We start from the raw sequence: 22,000 nt of genomic DNA on the forward strand, positions 1-22,000 counted from the left end.
TGTGTGCGTGCGTGTGCAACTAATTATACATATTATATATATATATACACACATATATATACATTTAAGCGAGTGAACGAGCGAGTCTCTTCGTTGTTATTGTTATTTGTTGTTTCCACTTCTTACTCTTGCGGCGACAAGCAGAAAGGATCATAGTGGAGGACGTTGCTCGATCGCCATTTGATCGATCTCTCCTCTCTCCTTTCTCGTTCATACATCGTGCCCGATAGCTGTGATAATACTCTCGAAGGATACTACAAATTTACACTACGACTTACGCTTTTCTTCTATGATACACAACGCGTCGTTCAGTGCCTGTTCTATTGCTGTGATCGCGTGACATTATTATTGTTGTTATTGTTGGATCAACGTGTACTGAGAAACGTCGACGTCTTCCAGCTCAAAGGATCGAAAAGAAAAACGAGGAAGAGGAGGAAAAAAGAAGGAGGAGAAACGTTTTCACAATCGGAAGGAACTGAATATCGAAGGGAACGAATGCTCGAGATCCTTTGAAATTCGACCGGTAAGCTGCAAATTGTCATCGTCATCGTCATGATTTTCATCGATTTTTTTTTCTTTTTTTTTTCTTCTTTTTCTTTTTTTCAAGTCTTGTATTTATCTGCCCGCAAACCTCAAAACAATTAGGTATACGATAACAATCGATACCAATTAGGTATTGATCGTTATCTCCGAAAAAAAAAATTTACAGAAAGAAACTTAGAGATATTTTAACGATATCAATATTTAATCGGATCAGTAAATCTTTTTCTTAGATTTCCGTAGCCTATACTTAAGAAATTGCGTGTTTCGTCGTGTTATCATCAAGCGGAAAGTGGAACGGCTTAATCAACGATACACCTTCAAAGAACGATATTATCGATAGAAATCGAGACCTTGTCGAGATTACGTCGTTAAATTGATTAGTCCGCCGCATTTAGCTTAGCCTTGCTTTGGCGATGTTGTCATCTTTCGATGTTGTCATCTTAGAAGGGACACTCGAAATCTATGGTCCATAGAGCACAGTAATAAATAATAATAATGCTAATATTAATAATAGTAATAGTAAAGAATATTTTAATTCGGAATAGTGTTTATCAATGTTTTTTTTTTCTTTTTTTTTTTTCTTTCCTTTTTTTTTTTGTCCAAAATGTTATCGATGTTTTCTAAGAATCCTTTACGTTCGTTCGAGCAGTGTATATATAAGAAAGGGGAGTAACGAGAATTTATATTCGTAGAAATTTACATTAAGTACAACGTTAGATACATTTCGTCTTCGAGGAGAATTGCCGGTTGCTTTCTTATGAGAGAAAAAGAATAGAGGGTGGGAGAGGGAGAGAGATAAAGAAGAAGAAAGAGAGAGACGTAGCAGGAGAAAAGAAAGAAAAAGGAAGTGTTCTTCTCACGAAGTGGAGAGAAAAATGTGTCTCGCCGAGTTATCGGCTAATATCAAAGGCTTTCTCCCATCGGGAACCCTCGTTGACAGAAGAGTGCGTTTATAATCGATGTTGGATAAAGAGTCGCGCGTGTATATATATATATGTGTGTGTGTGTGTGTATGTATGCATATCACACACATACGCGTATACGTGTGTAGATGTGTATGCTTATGTCGTAGATGATCACGTGCGAGGGCGGCTTTTAATAATGGCATATGCGCGAGCCGTTCAACCGAGCGTCGCGACGCTCAGCGTCGGAAGTGGAGCGAACGCGAACGAAGTGGAAAGCTAACGTGCATACATATGTGTACATGTATGTGTATGTTCTGTGTTGTCTCGTATATTCCCGTTGCCGCCTGTATCGTCGTCGTCGTCGTCGTCGTCGTCGTCATCGTGTCGGTGGATGATCACATCACCGATCGAATCCCTTTTCACGCTCTTTCTCATCCCTCTCTATCTTTCTCTCTCTCTCTCTCTCTCTCTCTCTCTCTCTCTCTCTCTTTCTCTCTCTCTCTTTTTCACGCTCGACCTTTTCGTTCGTGAGATAAACTCGTCTCGTTTTATCGGATTTCCAACGGGCCGCGTGCGCTTTGCGATATATCAAAAATTACGGATCGACGAGATGTTTATAGCGAAAGGGACAAAGAAGAAGGAAGAAGATAAAGAAGAAAAAAAACAAAAACAAAAAGCAAATAGTATCTTCGATATTTATATTTTTCGTAAGATTACTTCTTTGTCATTTATCATGTATGTACGTTGTATGTACGTTGTATGTATTATAATACAATTGCGTTGCGGGAAAGACTCATCGATTGTTTTGCGCAAACTCGTGTCTAGACGATCGGAACTTTATTTTGTTTTTTCCTCATTCTTTTTTTTTCTCGTTTTTTTTTTCTTTTTCATTATTTTTCCGCATATTCCAAAGTAAACCAAAGATCTTTCGTATTCTTCGGGATATTTGTATCGAGAAAATTGTTGATTTCTTTCGTTCGTCCCTTTGCTTCCGGTGGAGATCACGTAGGAGGGTGGTTTTCACGGATCGGAAACGGACGTGTCTCGTGGCCAACGCTCGTTTCTTCTCAAAAGTCAGCCACGTAGAACGATCTACTGCGACCAATCTTCTTTACGCGTGTCTCTTCACGGCTTGTGACTTTGGTGAGTACGTACGCGCGCGTTCCTGTACTCAAACCCGTGTCCGTGCCCGTGCCCGTGCCCATGCCCATGTCTACCGTGACGTGCGCGCGTATATTCTTTTCTCTTCTTTTCTATTTACCTTTTCTTCCTTTTATTTTTATTTTTTTTTATATCTTCATCACGTACTAGTCAGAGATGAAGGACATATATATATGTATGCATGTATGCAGAGTTTTCTGAGTGATTTATTATATGGTAAGAGATAAATGAAGTAAACGTTATTTTCGTTGAGTAAAAATAACATTAATTCGTCCAGGTAGGTTTGTTGACGTCTATATTTAGATTCTCTCGTATATTGTATTAAATTACATACTATAATTAAAGTGTAGGGGGATAGTAATCGTGCGAATGATGCCTCCATTGTTTTAATCGACTTCTTCGTTGACACGAGCGCGCGATAAGAGCCGCGAAGTCAGCGGCCTTCGTTTTGTGCGTGCATGCGTGCGCGTGAGTATCGGAAAGAGGGTGCGAGAGAGAGAGAGAGAGAGAGAGAGAGAAGAGAGAAAAAAAAGAGAGAGGAGAGAAAAAGAAAGAGCGAGAGAGAGAGAGAGGTAAGAAGAAAGAAAAAGAAGAAAGAGGTAGGAGACGTAAGACGAATGGTGCACACGAGAAGGAGGTGTCAGGTGTCACGGCTGTCCGGTTTCGTTTGCAAACAACACGATGCTAGCGGCAAAAACATTTTCTCTTCGACAGTTCAAGCCTTCTTCTATAGATCTCCAATGGCTATATTCGATCTTTCTCTCAGGTCTATATGTGAGTTTTAGAAATGGGTCCAGTATTATCTCCTGATATGAAAAGTCTATTGGTTTTCGACTAGTATCGTAATAAGATCGTTTCATTTTTAACATTTTTGATTAGTTTACTTACGAACCAATGATTATTTCAATCGAACATCGTCGGAAACGCTTCTGTACTTTTATCTTCGCTTAATGTTAAATTGAACTATCTTAGGAGAGTTTAGTTTCTACGAATATTCACGATCAGGCAAATATGTTACGGAGAGGGAGAGAGAGAAAGAGAGAGAAAGATATACTGTTATATGTTATATCAGATTTTTCAATCCGAAAAAATAAAGTATATAACGAAGTGTATACTTTTAAAATGCTTTTACTGTTGACATTCGTTGACATCGTTAAAGGATTACAGAGAAAAGAAATTATCCGAGTGAAGCTGGTCATCGATCATCAGAAGCTCGGCTTTTCAAATCGATCATCGGAGAAAGGTCGCCGAGGATGCTCCCTGGTCGCATCGTAAAACCGTCGATCCGTGTATCTCGAACGGTACAGGGAGGATTAATCGCGCTTCGTGCCGTCGCATCGCCGCTGCCACCGTTCGCCCGTCGTAACCGTAGCGACGAAATGCGAGCAAGCAGCTGCGCGCGCGCGACCACATAACTTCCCCGAGCCGCCCTTTCGCGCATAATGATACATCGCGCCGGACACGAAAGTTATACGCTTTAATTCGAGACTCGCGCTCGGTGAGCAACGTATATCGATCGCCAATTTGCTATGCAGATCGCAGCCCTTTCGAAGCTGCTCTCGATTGCATTCCCTGCGATTGCACCGTCTCTCTCTCTCTCTCTCTCTCTCTCTCTCTCTCTCTCTCTCTTCCTTTCTTCTCTCTCTCTTTCTCTTTTCTACTTTTTTCTTTCTTTCTCTTACTCTCTTATTCTCTCTTTCTCTCTTTCTCTATGTATATCTCTCTATGTAGAAAGACAAAGAGAACAAAGAAAGTATCGAAGGATAGTTTGAGACGACTTCGAAGCGTAGAATGGTAGCCGATATCTGTGAGATAAGATTATGGTGTCGTTCTCCTTCAAAAGACAATTACATACATACCTAGCTGGCTTTTATCTCTCAACGTGCGAGCATTATCTTTCTCCCACAGTCACGATATAAATCGTTATTATCGTATCCCTGTCCTACGATTGTACGAAAATTTATTCGGGGTGGAGGAGGAGGGGATCTTAGCTCGAAACGATTATAACGTCCGATCCAATTATCGGGAATAGTTATAAAGCTTCCGCCACAAATCATGAGAGAGAGAGAGAAAGAGAAGAGAGAGGGAGGTAGAGAGTGTTCGTTGATTGCTTCGGTGGATCGACGTTCAACGAGGCAACAGTCGATCGATCGATCGATCCAGATCGAGCTACGGATAGCGAAGATCTTTCCTTGCTAACCGACCGCGCTCGAGAAAGCTCTCTTCTCTTTAAAGAGAAGAAGCAAGGATGAAGATGAGGAGGAGGAGTAGGAGGAGGAGAAGTCTCTTCTCTTCGATATATCCTGATTTTTGTCGATCCATCGCGCGAGAGGAGATCGAACGTGAGCAATCTCTGGTGGTTGGTGGTACGCCGGCGCAATTAGGAAATCCATTTGGCGTAATTGCGCGCGAAGAAAGCACGGTCGGTAGCGAGCGAGTGAGTTGCTTCTCTCTTCCTAGGATAGAATGAAACTCTGTGTTAATCTTTTCATGTAAGATTCCAATCGATCATTTATCCATCCTTTTCTCTTTCATTCGTCTGTTTGATTTTATTTATTTACTTATTTTATGTATTTATTTTTATTTTTTTATTGTCATTTCTTTTTTCTTTTTTTTTCTTCTCTATATCTTTGAATCTCACATTTGACAGAATATTTTTTACTTAAAAACGATTGTGCGCGCGCGCGCGCGCGCGTGTGTGTGTCTCCGCTGAGTTGGCATTAGAGTATAAATCAGAATTATTAGTTTTACAGAGAAACACTTATAAATTATAATATTTCAAATGCAACGTAAGATCAAGCGTTAGATTTTGAACGTGAAAGTTGAAAGTGAACGTATGTCTCGTCCCATTGGACTTAGAAAATATACATACCATAAGCAAAGGACAACGATGTATAAAACATATTAACATACTTATCCTCTTTCGATAAAAATTTCATTTATATTCTTTTGCTTGATTCCCTTAAGAGATATATTACTTGATATCTTTCAATTTTATTATTCCGCGTGCGACGTATCAATTAAAAAATTTTAATTTCTTTTCCTTTTCATCCTTTCATATAATTTCGAAATACCTTGCGTTTAATTTATCCACGATCATTTTCGAAATGGAAAACTCGAACTCGTTCGTCGAGTCGAGGTAAAGCATCCCGTGTATCGTGTTATTTTCATTGGCATTTCGATCGAGAAAGGGAGAAGAGATTTCTTTTCCGGATCACGCCCATCGTTTTTCCGTAATTCTTTCCGTACGATTTCATTTCCCGCTCATGTACTACGATTCCGAGACGTACGCCCACGGAAATCGAACGACGGTGCAACGTAATGATCGGCTATTATGCTAATCCACCGCGAAGGCGATTCTCGCGCGATGATACTAGCTGCGAATTGTCAGTCGCGCGTACATCGTACTCGTCGCAGTTGTCGCGTCGTTCGTTCTCCCTGGTACGTGCAAGACGCGAATGCAAATCGTTCCGTCTACACACACACACACACACACGCACGCACGCACGCACGCACACACGTATACAATTAAGTCAGTCCTTTTTCATTCGATTTTTTCCACGTTGAAATTCGTCAATTTCTCAAGCGCACACGCCGCTTTAAAACACGTATATCAACTTTTTCTTTTTCTAATTAACATCAATATCTATCTATGTTTAACATACAAAGAGAACTAAAAAAAAAAAGCAACACGAAAACATCGAATCGATTTGACATCGATCGATGAATCGAAAAAGATCGGATTACTCGTATCGGATTCAAAGTGATAGAAATTTGGTTCTCCTTCTCTTTTGAGAGTATGTAATATTAATAATAATGATAATGAGAATAATAATAATAAAAATAATAATAATAATATATTAATAATGTCCACTATTCCATTATAGACAAATGACACGATCTTAAGAAAGAAAAAAAAAAAAGAAAGACAGAAGAACAAGAGAGTCAAGAATCATGAATGAAAGCAACGAGCCTCAAGATCGAGCTCTTTCTAGTGGAATAATCACGAGAAAACCGGATCCACGAAAGTAGAAACGAGTTGCGTTATCTAATCTAGCAGCCTAGCTTAGGCTTATTTTCGATAGGTATATCGACGAGGTCTACGTGTATTGATATTTTTTTGTTCTTTTCTTTGTTTATACTTTGCTTTGTTATGTTTTGTTTTGTTCCTTCTTTTTTTTTTCTGTTGGATGATGTAAAAGGTGCGTTTTTTTTTTTGAAGCTAATAAAACGACGAAGACGGACTCCATCATTGCCTTTGTGTTCGTCGTGTAAAAAAGTTTTCGATGGTGGTGTGAATGTTGATGTGGAGGAGAACAAAAAGAGAGAGAAAAAGGAAGAGGAGGAGGAGAAGGAGGTGGAGGTGGAGGTGGAGGTGGAGGTGGAGGCAGAGGTAGAGGTAGAGGCAGAAAGTCGCGCGACGTGGCCGTGTGAATCGTTCCTTAATTAATTCTTCGAGCGGACGGTAATGGGCCGAGCGAAGTACGCGCGCGTAGGTGGCTGGCTGCGGGTTTCTTCATCGCTCGCAGGTGTTGCCTTCGTGTAATGAACGACCGATTGGCTTTCGACGATATTTTATCCGTCCTCTTCTTTTCCCTTTTCTTTTATTTTTCTATCTCTCTGTCTCCTTCTTTTATTCTCCTGCTCCTCCCCCTTCTCGCGACGATCGACCTTCTCGTTTTTTTTTTCCCTTTTGTTTTTTGTTTTGTTTGCCGTTGTAAAATTTCTCATGAAGTTCTAATTCCTAAAGGAATACAATCGGAACGATTATTAAATTCAAAGTGCATAATTATGATACTATACGTAAAGTACATTGAAATATACCAAGTGGTATGTATCGATGAATATTAAAGTTCACAGTTGGATTATTTTTCTTTTTTAAAAGGAGAAACACCCCAGTGGACGCCACGAATATTGGTTTTACGTGTACACCTAACGTGGATCGGAGAAAGTACAAGGTAATGCGATAAATATACACATGGCTCGAAGGAGGATAGTAGCGATTAATCGTCTTGTGAAGCGTTATGCGTTCCGTGGGTGTATGTGTGAAAATACGAAGTAGTCTCTCTCTCCCTCACCCTCTCTCTTTTTCTTTTTTTTTTTTTCTGTGGATAGCAATGGCGCTAATGGAGCTCGCGCAGGGGTTGTTTGTCGGCCTTGACCGTGAATTCATCCCTCTTTAAAGAACGATGTGCAAAAGAGAAAGAAGAGAGAGAGAGGTAGAGAAAAAGAGAGAGAGAGAAGGGGAGAATCTGGTTGGTTGGGTCTAACGGCAAGATGCACACCGAGGCTATCTCGTCTCGTCGCTTTCCCTCTGGAAATCAATATTACTCTCTCACGTACCACCAGCAAAGCCAGGGCTTGTTTCCCTCCTTTCTCCTCTTCTATCCTCTTCTTCCCTTCGTATGCTAGAGAACTCTTCTCTCTCTCTCTCTCTCTCTCTCTCTCTCTCTCTCTCTCTCTCTCTTTCTCTTTCTCTCTCTCTCTCTCTCGCTCATCCGGGACACACAAGCTCAATGCAGTTTTTTTTTTATTTCTATGTTTTTTTTTTCTTCTTTCTCACGATGTATATAACAACGTATAGATATGTGTACACGATATAAATTCGATATTCGATTCTCTCGTTATCATCGTGCGAAGGCGAAAGCGAGTTTCGTTGAGAACAATCGCTTTAAATCAAAACGTTTGATTCACTCGTATGATAATTTATTTATGACGATTGTTATTTTTTGTTTTCCCTTTTCTTTTTATTTTCTATCGGTTTAAAAGAAATCGTTTGGTGTTCTTTGCTACACATTATTTCTACGAAGAACAATACTTTATTTTTCTGAACGTATGAGATATTTATTGCCATCGAATGGTAATGTTTTCTCTCTGCCATCTTTTTTTTTTTTTTTGTTTCTAATATCTTTTTATTATTTATTTGTAAATAAGTACGTAAGAGATGTCACGGTGATTTTTAATCTCACTTTAACGTCGTTTCTATGAGAGTAATATTTTGTTTTTCGAACGTATGAAATATTTACAGTTATCAAAGACGATGTGCTTTCTCTCTTTCTTTTTATCTTATACACACACACACGCACACTCTGCATGCACACCACACTCTCTTTTGTACGAAAGCACGCGCGCTGGCACGAAGGAACAATGAGATTCGTGAAATTTATGCCTTGTGTTCTCGAACGAACGAACGAACGAACGAACGAACGAACCTTCGGGTACGGGCGCGTGCTTCGAGATAAAAGTGAAGAAAAAGGGAGGGTAAGAAGGAGAGGAAAAAGAGTTATAGGAAAACGATATCCACCGGTTGAGAGTCGTAACCCGTTGCCGCTTACAACGTCTCGCGTACGGTCGTACGTATCTGTCGGCGGTTTATGTTCGCGACGCATGTAATACTCCCACTAACGCGAGCTAGATTTAACAGAGTAATTAACGCCCACACGTACATTTAGCTGCCAAGCGCGATTGACTTTGCTCTTTCTTTCTCTTACTCTCTTTCTCTCTCTCTCTCTCTCTCTCCCTCTCCCTTTTTTTCGCTTTCTACGAACACGAAGTTCGACACACGTATCGAATGTCTCGTAAAACTGATTTCTTTCGATGAGTATAAATATTTAAAGAGAGACAAAAAGAAATTTGTACATACATTTAAGATATTACTTGTCCGATGTCAAAAAGTCGTTATTTGGAGTAATTGATGATGATTTACGTTGTTCCGATTTACTCCGATAAAACGAGCGTGTTTCGTATTTATTTTTCTAAACATATACGTGCTTTTAACGACGATTTCATGTGTAATGATAAGGGGAAAAAATTACTAGAATAATCGCCGTTAATTATTAAATGAAATTAGCTATGAAATTTTCTTGTATTATTTTTTCTATTTTTTTTATGGGTTTTTTTTTCCTTTTTTCTGTTAGAAACACATTGAGAAAAGTTTTCAGAAAATGAGAAACTACTTATCCTGTACCATCCCTGAATGTTTATATAGGTCAGGAGGGGCGCGTGGAGTCTATCGATAGGCCCTGGAGGGTTCGAGTTCAAGGTCGCGCATCTCGTTTTAGAGTCTGCGCAGTGCAGACGGACGACCGACCCGATGGTGGTTCGAGTCCCTTCGAGATAAATCACACACGTTCGGTATGTTCTCGAGGAAGAGATAAAAACGAGATCATTTCTAAAGAGTAGCGAGTAACTAACTTTCGAAATTCTTTTTCGAAAAGGAAATGTCAACGATACAAATGTCCAATTGACATGTCTTAGATAGTATATAAAACATAGATAGTATATAAAATCGAAGCCATATAACAAAGTATTACCAAAAATAATATTCTCCTTCGAATTATGGTATTTACGATGCCATAATATAGAATAATACTTTCAGCATTTCTTTCCTTTTTCTCGTCTATTTCCTTCTCCTTCTTCACTCGTTCCTACTAGACTAACTCGATACTTTCTACGTCCTCACTCCGTTCCTCCCTCTCTATCTCCTCCTCTCCTCCTCTCTCTCCCTCCATCTTTCGCGGTTATTCGCTTCCGTAACGGCCGTTGAACGATCGCTGGCGCTAGGAAAACGATCATTCTCTATGGTCGAACAGGTAGCTGGGTTGGGCCAGGTCGTTAAGTAGGTGTACATACCTGCCGCAATCGCGGAGTCGCCAAAGAGCCTGGCTACTGGAGTTAACGAGTCTTCTCCGTGCTTTTCTCCTCTCTGATCTTCTTCTTCCTCTTCTTCTTCTTCTGAATGTTCTTTCTCCTCATCTCTTTTTCATCTTCTTTTTCTGATCCTTCTTTCACTGCAGCAGAGTGTAGGTTCGCGAACAGGTATCCAGGCTTGTCTTTTTCTTCTTCTTCTACTTCTTCTTCTTCTTCTTCTTCTTCTTCTTCTTCTTCTTCTTCATCGCCGTGTGGGCAGATAGATGCAAGAGGAAATGCATCGAGATATCGATATCCAACCACGCGCCTCCAGCCGAAGATGAGGAACGTCCACCTTGTCCCGTGCTCTCGTATTCGCGGCTCGTATATACACACAGGAGTCCTCTCTTATCTCCGATCGGATCTCGTCGTCTTGCTCTTAAAGCGACCGGCCGTTTGACGTCTCTCGACGGTCTTTCTTCAGTGGTGCTCAAAATGATTGCGAGATTTCAATGAGAAGGAAAGAGAGAGACAGGCTGAGACGAAAGAGAGAGAGAGAGAGAGGAGAGGAGAAAAAGAGAAAAGAGAAATCGAACGTCCTTTCCTGTTTTTATTTTTATTTTTTCGCGTAAACATTCTTAGCCTCTAGGTGTCTTTACTTCATTATCCTATCGCGATCGACCGAATTGAGACCGTCGTTAAATATGTGTACCTATCTATCCATCTATGCATACCATATGTATTATACTTCGTTTAACTCGCTCCTTTTTAAATTGCGGTTACTTTTTGCGGCTTTAACGAGAGAAGCTACCACTTCATCATCGAGATTACTCCTGGATGAATTTATTCTCGTTAACATCAGCGTACTAGTGCTCTCTGTGTAATTTGTTATTATTTTTCTTTTCTAATACGTAAGAAAGGATTCACAATTTACTTTTAGCAGAGGAAGGGCACCGTCTCGTTAACACCGATAGATATTTATTTGCCCGTTTAATACTAATAATAATTAATAGGATTACAAGGTAATCGTTTGCTATATCCATATCCAAAGTCATCGATAATAACTATTATTAATTTAATGATCGATCGTTAAAACGAATGATTCGTACGTTGAGAGTAGTAGTCTGAAGAAGGGGAAAAAGAACGGCAAGAAATGTCTGTTCTTTCCTGGTCCTTCTCAAGGACGTCGATCACTAACGGTAATCTAGATTTCGAAGAAGCAGAAGAAGAAGAAGAAGCAAGTGACGCTAATTCGAGCGTACGTTCGCTGTTATTTTAAAAATATACTCCTACTGAAAGGTGTCAAGGGGAGTAGGGTTTATCTGGACGATTCAAAAACGCATCGAATCGCCAAGAAAACTTGGCAAACTAGTTTGTCCGTAGAGCCGAATGAAAATTACATTAAAATTTATATAGAATTACCAACCCCCATGTTGTAAAAAATTATCGAGGAAAAAAGAAAAGGATTAATTACAAAGAAGAGAAGGGAAAAACAAAAAAATATACAAAATAAGAAGATTATTGAAGTACTTGGAAAATGATATAATTTACCCTTCCGATAAAAAAAGATCGAAGAATGGCGTCGTTGAAGGTGAAAGGCGGGATTCGATTTTGGTGTCGCTAGGATCGATCGAAGTTTGGTTTGTACACCTGTTGCCAGCTTCGTGGACCAACGTAAGCTCCCTCCTTGGCGGCTCTTTCTCCTCATTTGTAGACACACCGGCCCTCCCACCTTCGTCTTATTTGTACATGCAGGTATCCTAACGGCTTACGCTCTCTCGTTTGCTCTGTCTCTTTCTCTTTCTCTTACTCACGCATACTCTTTCTCCTTCCTTCGCCTTCTCCGACAGTAATAAATTCTCTGCCGTGTCTCCTTCTCTTCTTTTTATTTTCTCTCTCTCTCTTTCTCTCTTTTTTTCTCTCTCTCTCTTTCTTTCTTTCTCTCTTCGCCTTCTTTCTTCTCTTCCTTCGACTTTTCTTCGTCTTGTGGTCCGCATTCGCGTTATTCCATTGTGTACTCGCTTGTTTAAAAAAGAAAAAAAAAAAAAACAAGATAAAGAATGAATCCGGTCGTTTGCACTTCGGGAGCAGTTCTTTTTTTTCTCTCACTATCTTTGTTTCCTTTTCTTTTTCTTTTCTTCTTATTCGTTGTTCCGTTGTGTCTCTTTCCAAGCACGAAGTACTGTCAATGGGTGTGAATTGGACTCGACCGCGTGGAACGATATAAATTTCTCTTGTTTCTTGTAGCTTCCGAATGCCTCGCAGTATTATAACAAATTTTACATAAATCGATACGTCCACTTGACGTCTGTTGTAATCCTCATCATAGCAAAAATATATAATGGAATATTTATTGATTCACGATTTCTATGAATCACGATTACAATCTTTTTCGCAATTACATATATTACCAATGTTTCCAATAAAATAGAAAAGAAGTAAACTCAGTTTCCCTTTAGTTTTGTACACTTATGTATACAAATGCGAATTATTTTTCTTTTTCTCTCTCTTCTTCTAGCTTTTAGCACAAAGGTTCAAAGGTGCATCGATTTAGATGTTAATTGCGCGACGCCTGAATAATCGCGCGGAGTTGACCGTTAACCGAGTGTGCCTGTAAAAAATGCCAACAGTCATCGACCCGTCAAGCTTGATTGAAAATTTCTACTTTGTATACTTTTATTATCAACAAAATCTTTTCAATGTTTGTTAGTAATAAAACGTTACAGTAAAGCAGTAAATGCAATCAGTAAGTGTATATACTACATATGAATTTATATATATATATATATATATATATATATATGAATTATAAATTTATATACGTATGTATAACATTGTATGCAGGATATATACTAGGAAAACGATGAGAGTTTGAAAAAAGTCGAAAATGTGGTAAAAATTCGTCGGATTATTTCACGCTTGATTACGTGCCACTAATGACATTCGTAAGTAACTTCTTTCTCTCTTTCTCTCATTCTTTTTTTCTTCTCTTCTTTTCTTTCTTTCTCACTTTTGAGTCGTTCATGGTATTTCGAGCGAAATTTACTTCTTCCTCACGCAATGTGCCTCGTCGTTGGTGTTCATCTTTTCTCTTTCTCTACTTTTCCTTCTTCTTCTTTCTTTTTTCTTCTTCTTTTCTTCTTCTTTCCATCGTACTCGTCTAAACGAGGGAACCACCTGCTGCGTTATCGACACGTGTAGAATTCTACTCGTTCAATCGTATCCTAACTCATTCAAGATGAAAAAAGAAAAATATTTTTTCCATTTGCTTATCCTCGAACATACTTCACAAATCACGTTCCGTTACGAGCAAACTTTCATAAATGTTTCCGGCAAAAAACGATTACACTCGATTTGTTTCTTAACACTTTAGATAGTTAGTCGATAATTAATAATCACTTGCATAGGAAGTAAATATGTTCGAGGAATGGTTATTGCTTGTTAACTAAATGGTTAGTTTATGCTTAGAAATATTTAATATTATTCAATCAATTGAGTAAAAGTTTTCGTCTCGTATTACGAATTATGGATATATACGCAAAGAAAAGGAAGAAGAGAAGAATAAAAAGATGATCATGTCCGTGATTGTTTCAAAATCTAATTTACAATCATTCTTTGTGTTGTTGGCTGGCCCACAAAGTAAGCTAGTAATATTCGTGAAAATCTTAAAAAGAATTGTTTCAAACCTCAACGAGGAAAATCGGATTGTTATAAAGAATCTTCGATAAAAGAAAAGGATGATCATCCGTATGTGTGAAACGAATATAATTGAAAGGAAAATATGGGATACTTTAAATTGTATCTGATACAACTGAATTTATATGGGATTGTAATGTACAATTGTTGATCTCATACAAAGATTATGAAATATTTTATTACGTGTGATTTAAAGATTTTATTGATGATAATAAAATCAATATGTTTTTGATGAAGCTGTTCTTTTAAAGTGAAGATTAATGTTAAAAATGTTAAAGACCTAAAGACCTAGAGGCTCGTTTAGATAGTCGATATATATTTCCCATAGGATAATCCTATATAGGTAATAAATCCTTTATAGTCTTAAACTTGTCAGACCGCTGTCTGGTAATATAGATATACAAAAATTTCTAACAGCGATATTAATGAAAAGAAAGTTTCTTTTCCTTTTTTTTTTTTTTTTTTTTATGGACATCGAAAATCGAATAAACTTTAAATCAGTCAATCTGTCCCGATACAATAGTTGCACACTTTTTTTAGGATATTTCTCGAAACAATCTACGAAGGACGTGTTTATTTGGGTGTTAATTTACGATCGACAGTTTTGCGATTTGGTTGAATTTTCTTTTCCTTTTTTTTTTTTCCCTAAATCGATCCAAAGAAAAACCAAAGTAAGGGACTTTGCCCTTAGCAGCGATTGGTTTGTCTCCTTACGTCATCGTGACTACCTGCAGTCGGAAAAGAGACTAAAAAAAGACGCACCGCCCCGGGTCCGATGCAAACGAGCGAACTAGGTCGTCCTCCTAAACCCTCGTTGGTTACCGGAACCCTACGAGACCCTTGCCAGAGTCTCTCAACCAATCTTACAAATTTTATTTTTACTTTCCAATCGGTCCGATCGACAGAATATAATCAAGGAAGATCTTGTTGAAATCCTTTGACATCTTTTTCTTTCTTTCAGTCGTTTATCGTTCCTTACAGAAAATACTTTTTTTCGAATACCCGGACGCCTTCCCACGACCACGTCCTTCCCTTGATAAGAGTTCGTCTTTACGTCGAATTAAACGTAATCTTAAAGGAAGCGGCTAACCAGATACGGAAGTTGGTTACTGCACGAAATCGTAATACCGAACGAACTCATAATAAACTAAATAAACCTCGTCCTGATGTTTCAAGGAAACAATTCGACGTCGAAGGAAATGATTTTCCCAAGTTGGAAAGGACATAAGAAAAATAAGTGAAATGGAAGGGGGAAAGAAAAAAAAAAAGCAGAATTTATTTCGTCAGTGTGAATCAAATCGGTTGAGAACCATTGTCCGGTTCACCTGCCAGCTCGAAACGGTGGCCTGTTAATTACGCGTGGTACGAACCTACGGAGTTAACAGTAGTGATCCGCTATCATCTCCGGTGGTTCGGCTTTTCAAGCGATTCCCTCTTCGAACTCTCCTCGGTCCTCCGCACCTTCGGGAGCATCTTTTACCTTCGAATTCCTGGATTCCTCGGGCCAACGTTTACGACGAAAGTCCATCTAGCCGAGTCGTAGAACCTCGGCTTGTTCCTTTCTTATTGACAGATAAGAACCACTACCATCACCACTACCATTATTATCATCGTTGTCGCCGCCATTGGTGTTTCCTTAGCTCTGACAAAAAGTTAACCGAATTCTCGCATTAACTCTCTAAATCCATCAACTCTCTCTCTCTCTCTCTCTCCTTCTTGAAAAATTTTCTTTTTCTTCGCTTGATTATACGATTTCTGTTTTCATTAAGCTTCTGCATTTAATTCGTCCTCTAATCGCAGTAAACGTCTGGAACAGTCGAGTAATTAATAATCATTAGTACGATTCTAAGGTAGATGGTTAAAACGACGGAGACATCTTGTTAGATGGATCGATTCCGGTTTCGGCCGTTTGCTCCGAGCAGTATTCACCGTCGTCAACTGGTGCTCACGAGTCTTCTTGAAAGATAGACGCTGCAAACGAGCACGAACTCGTTTCGAGTTAAACGAAGCTCTCGCGAGAATTCTAGAGAGAGTATATCTAGCTAGCTAATAATTCCCGAATAATGTGTACTCGGTGTCCGGCAACTTCTACGAGCTATTCTTTGTTATTGCTTCTTCGTAATGACAGACCAGAGGTTGTCAAGCGACTTTCACGCGAGTCTTCCTTGAATATAAATACACACATACACACACACTGACACAAAAGTATTTTTCTATGCGTATATTCAATCATTAAATTCAGAAATTTACAAATTCATGACCAATGTAAAACAAATCTCAAAGAAAGAAAAAGAAGAAGAAGAAAAGGAAAAAAAAAGAAAAGAAAAGAAAAGAAAAGAAAAGAAAAAAGAAAACGAAGAGATTCGTTTCAACTTAGAAATGAAATAGATCAGTAAAATTGATGACATGGATTTGAGCGTCACTGTTGCGAGTTACACGAGTACTTACGCTCGACTTCGGAAACGCGTTTTCGCGTTTTAAAGGATGTTGCGAGGGGGCGGTGGAATAAGAAAGAGGAGAAAAGCGGCGGCGGCGGTGGCGGTGGAGGGGTGTACCTGTTCTTCTAGGTTTAATGCATCCGTTTCGACGACTTTACGATCGGCCGGGGAGGTCGTCGACGTCTCTTCCTCGAAAATAGAACGTCGTTCTTCGGGACATTGTCGCATCACAGCGTTCATGCAAGCGTGCCGGGAGTACGAGAGAGATGAAGAAGATAGAGAGAGAGAGAGAAAGAGAGAGAGAGAGAGAGAGAGAGAGAGAGAGAGAGAGAGAGAGAGAGAGAGAGAGAGAGGAAACCGCGAAACGAAGAAAGACGTCGCGAGGAAAAAGAAGAGAAACTTGCGTGCTCGGCAGAAAGACGGAGAAAGCCGCGAACGGAATGGCAGTGAGTGATTTAGAAAGCGATGTCCGCCAACGCTTGACTATGACTGAGTGAGTGAGTGAGTAAGAGACAGAGAGAGAGAGAGAGAGAAATAGTCAAAAGCGTATGTCGTACATACATCGATTTCCGAGATGAAGCTTTCCGTATCCTACGCATCGGTATCCTTCTTCATGTCGAAGAAAAGGCAGAATCAGAGAGCGAGAGAGAGAGAGAGAGAGAGAGAGAGAGAGAGAGAGAGAAGGAGAGAGAGAGAGAAGAGCCGTTAGGAGCCCTCAGGCCACCCTTTTTTTTCTTCCTCTTCTTCCGAGATGTCGCAGAGACCGCAACTCCCACGAGACCGTTTACGATCTTCCTCGCCTTTAAGTTCTCTTCACGCAAGACCACCTTTCATGATTCTTTTTATATTGTTTTAGACCCTTACGAGAAAAGCTTATTTTCGTAGGACGATTTTCTGGTATGTAGAATATCTATTTATCTGTTATGTTATCTCTCTTTATTTTTGTTCGAGATCAACGTTTGATATTATTATTATTATTATTGTTGTTGGTATTAGTATTATTTATCTTTTTTTTTTTTTTTCAATTCGTTTCGATTAGAATCGTATGTTTTTACTTATGATATATAGCAGCAGCAGTAGCAGCTCGTTATTATTTAATTTTAATAACGATGAGTAGGATGACCGGTGACCGTGTGAAAACAGCTTAAGTTCCTTTAGGCATACCAAAGTGGAGGCGTTCGGACCTTTAAAATACGAGAAGATCGACGCTAATGCTTTTGGTTTGTCTTCAGGGACAGCATGGAATCCCGATGGAACGCGAGTCCCTCATTTGCGCTTTCGTATAACTCGTTACTATGAACGAATCCTTCAAGGACTTCCTTGGCCGCATCAAATTCCATTTCGTTATGGGTTCCGACGAACACGCTCATTCTTTCCCATTTTCGAAATCTTTCTCTTTCAAAATAGAAAGGAACATCTAATTTCTTTTTTTATCACAATGAAGAAAGAGAAAACGAAAAAGTTTCTTCATTTTCGTATAGGGTGTCCCACGTAAAATATTACAATCTGTATGCATATCAGAAATAAAAAAATATATTTCTAAAAGGAAATAATATAATGTTCTCATTTGTTAATTAAAGGTCCGTAGAAATTAATTCTTTTTGCTTTTTTTCTTTTTTGATTTACGATCGACGCCTGTAAAATCGATAGCTCTAATGACCTCGACAAGAATATTTTGTAACGCCTCATACGGGCCATCTCGTATAATTCATTTTTGTCTTTTTATTTTTTCTTTTTTCTTTTTCTATCTTTCTCCAAACACTTTGCGTATTTCATCGAGATCTTCGTAGATCTCTTCGATCGGTTGTTTATAGCGTGATGATGATGGGCCAAGAAAGTAAGAGAGAGAGAGATAGCACGGTGAAAATAGGTAGACGACGTCGCGTGGGGTCTGTTGTTCCAAAGAAGAACTCGTCGAAATGGTCGCGATATCTTGCGATATACCTTATGAAAGCACATAACATAATAATGTGCAGACTTTATGGGTCGATTATCGGCGCGGGAGTCGGTGAGATCCCATTAAACGTGGCTCTAAGCTTCTCTCGCTCTTAGGTGCCTCAGCGTGTGGCACCTGTCCGCCTTTGAATCAGTTCTCTTCTTTCCGAGGATCGTGACGCTTCTACTACCTGAAGCTGCTAGCTGACACTCTCTTACCTTGTCTCATCTTCTTTCTATCATCTTGAATAAAAATGAGATTTGCCAGGAAAAAAGTCGTCGTTCTCTCTTAATTAAAATTAATTTTTTATTAACTTTTCTTCTTAACTTCGTCGTTTAAAAATAATTTACTCGTCTTTAGATTTATTTTTAATTCAATTTTATTCCGCGAAAACTTTCGACTTTAATTTCAAATAAAATGAAATTTACTTTCACCGGTAATCGGAAGATCTTTGATTTGAATAGAAAATAATCGATATGGTTGATCGATTTGAAACACTGATTCTTTCTTATCTATCTTGGAACTTTCGTATTTCATACTATATCAACTTCGAATGACATGATTTCCTAGGAATAAAACGATCACCCAGATACGTTTCGCACGAGCGATTCATCGCATCTATCATGGGTAAGCTCACGTCTGAACGATAGACCGTAACAAAGTGATAATAATCGGTTTCGATAATGATGCATGCTGTGTGCGGTGATAGTCTGTGGTTCTGCCGCTCGGGTAGCGGTAATTGGGGAAAAGAAGAAATATCATTGATGCGGATACACGAAAGGAAGAAAAAGAGAGAAAGAGTGAAATGCAGTGAACTTGTCGAGAACCATCTCGAGCTTTTATTGGTATTCTCTTATTACATAGTAATAGTGTAACGCCATAATATTTAGACTATGCTTAACTGAATACGTCTATACTGGAGCAACGAAAACTTAATGAGATACGTACTCCGAGTTTAATTTGTTGCATCGTGCTCTACCGTTTCTTTTGCGTCTCTCTCTCTTTCTCTCTCTCCCTTTTCACGTAATGACTTCCACATCGAGATGAGTTCCTCCAGAATTCTTGGCGATTCAACCGGAGATGAAAGCGGTGCATTTTGCGAAGTAATAAATCGTCCGCATTAACGAGCCACTGCCGCCTCCTCTGCTGTTGCTGCTGCTGCTGCTACGTTACTGCGTTACTGCGTTATTGCTGCTGCACTGGTGCTGGTGCTGATGCTGGTGCTGATGCTGGTTCTGGTGCTGGTGCTGGTGCTGCTACGAAGAGTCGCATAAAAAAGATAAAAAGAGAAAGAAGAGAAAAGAAGGAGAAGGAGGAAGAGATATGAGATGAAAGTCGGTGAACCGAGTCGATAATTAGCCTTTACGTTTTTAACATCTTATCGCCAGAGATCTACCGGATAAAGAATTATTCTGTCGACGACGGGCGCGCGCGCGCGCGTGCGCGTGTCTCGAGTTCTCGCCGTTATTATTTATTAACTCCAGCATATCTTTGTCGTGACGCTCTACTAGAGCCAGGTCTCCACCGGGGCAACCCAGACGCAACGCGATCGTTAAAAGAGTCGCATCTTTTCCAGCGCGATTATCGTACTTGGAAATTCGCCAGGAAGTATCTTCTCTAGTTTCTGATTTTTTTTTCTTTTCTCTCTCTCTCGCTCGCTCGCTCTCTCGTTTTTTTTTCTTTTTTAATAGCACCATTTTCAGTGTTGAACGTCGAGTAATTTAATGAATGGAAAGGTTGGTAGATATAAAAAGAGTACGCGAGGAGTGGGAGAAAAGTGGGTGACGAAGCGATTTCATAATTAAAACATGTTGATTCGAGTTAATTAAATCGAACTCGGCTGAAATCACGTTCAGCTCGGGACACGTTTTTAAATATGTACTCCTTTGATGTGGGAGCTCCACCCACTCGTCTTCTTATTCTCTCTCTCTCTCGCTCTTTCTTTCTCTAGGACGTTCTATCTTTTTTTCTTCGTTGCCGAGCACGACAGCAGCATGATCGAAAAGTCGTCCGCGATAATTAACGAGCTCTACAAGCGGTTGTTATCGCATCGAGATCGTCGGATGAGATCGTATAAAAGGACGGCTGCTGCTTGACTGACTAAGGTCGGCCTTAAGGTCGAACGCGACTTTTCGACCTTAGCGAACCATGCCACTTTAATTTACATCGATCGTGTTCTAATCGTGGAAAAGCTCTTGGGAATCGTTCGATCGTGCTGAATCAAGCGGGACACGCTATTCTTTCTCAGTGTTTCCTTGGGTTACAACTTCCTTTTTTTTTTGTCCTTCCCTTCCTTCAGCAAGTCCTTTTTTCGTGCGATCTTACGATACGAACGAAAGGAAACTAAGGACACGAAAGGGTTTTATTGCGGTGATCGTGACGCGATTTCCCTCGGGGAAACTTACGTTCAGCAGAAAAGATCGGTTAATCCGTTGCACGATGAAGTTGTAAACGCGAGAAGTCGAAGTAAAAGAAAAGAAGAAATAGATAGATAGATAGATAGATAGATAGATAGATAGATAGATAGATAGATAGATAGATAGATAGATAGATAGATAAATAGAAACAGAATAAGAGAGAGAAAAATAGAGAGGGGGGGAGGGATTCTGAAAGAAAGAAGGAACGAGAAAGAGAGAAAGAGGAAAGACGGGCTTAGTAGCATAAATCAGTTTCCGTTATGCGTCGCTTGGCTGAGCAACGCTTTTGCGTGTCAAGAATAAGAAGAGGGATAGACACAGCCGATGAGTGGAGGATTCTCTCTTTATTTCTCTCTCTCTCTCTCTCTTTCTCTCGTTCCTCTCGCGATCTCGAAGGAGCAAACGTGCGGCGCCTTTTTCGAATGCCAGCCGTGATCGCATTGAAACGGACTTCTTGGCCAGATTACACGGCGATACTCGGCAAACGTGTCTACCATTTGTCGACGACGAGAGGTACTAAGTAGCGAGTTTCTTTGACTAATCGTTTCTCCATTTTTTCCCCTCCCCTTTACTCTTTTCTCCCCATACCCGAGAAAGCAAGACTCATCGATCCTCTTCGATTTGTTCTTTTTCATTTTCGCGAAACTGCCAATCGACCAGGAGCAAGACAACCAGGTTGTAAACTTAGAAAAAAAAAAGAAATGCTTAGGAAGTCGATAAAATTGCTTTTGACGATCACATTTGTTAGTTTGTTGCATTAGCCTACTTCTATCTGGAACGTCGACCGAACTTTTTCTTTTTTTGTTTCCTTTTTCCTTTTCTTTTTTTTTTTTTTTACAATTTTATCGTATCTTCTCTTCATCTCGAGTATCGTACATAATTATGTACATATATATCGGAGAAGGATATCAACCGTTTGTCCTTCATTCCCATGGTTACCAAACGTATCTAACTATCTATCAATCTCTTTCACCGGATTGACAGCTGCACAGGTAAGTTGGCGGCGACTGAGGTGGAGGAGGTGGTTGGAGTCGGAGGTGATGGTGGCTCGCTCGTGGCGTGGCGCGAGCTATACAGTCGTACGAAGGATTACTTAGCGCGGTAATGACGATCGGTCGGCAGATGGCGGCCGTGATAAAAACTCGTCTTACCACCGTGGCCGTACTCGGCATATAATACCTCCTCCGTACTTACCCTCTCCCTCTCTTTTTAGCGCGAATACTCTTTACCTAACGCCCTGCCATCTTCCATCGGGCGTGCCTTCGTTCCTTGCGA

General features: G+C 39.8%; 1 protein-coding gene across 1 annotated transcript in view; it reads left to right on the forward strand.

Annotated features, from left to right (window-relative positions):
• The first annotated feature begins 289 nt into the window (after window positions 1-289).
• LOC122627298 (early growth response protein 1) overlaps window positions 290-22,000 on the forward strand; it is a 40,291-nt gene continuing 18,580 nt past the window's right edge. Inside the window, exons 1-3 of the mRNA XM_043808358.1 lie at window positions 290-328; window positions 489-523; window positions 7,495-7,567. Of these exons, the coding sequence (XP_043664293.1) occupies window positions 290-328; window positions 489-523; window positions 7,495-7,567 (147 nt within the window). The remainder of the gene's footprint in view (window positions 329-488; window positions 524-7,494; window positions 7,568-22,000) is intronic.

The sequence above is a fragment of the Vespula pensylvanica genome, chromosome 2 (genome assembly GCF_014466175.1).
Source record: "Vespula pensylvanica isolate Volc-1 chromosome 2, ASM1446617v1, whole genome shotgun sequence".
Classification (NCBI taxonomy): domain Eukaryota; kingdom Metazoa; phylum Arthropoda; class Insecta; order Hymenoptera; family Vespidae; genus Vespula; species Vespula pensylvanica.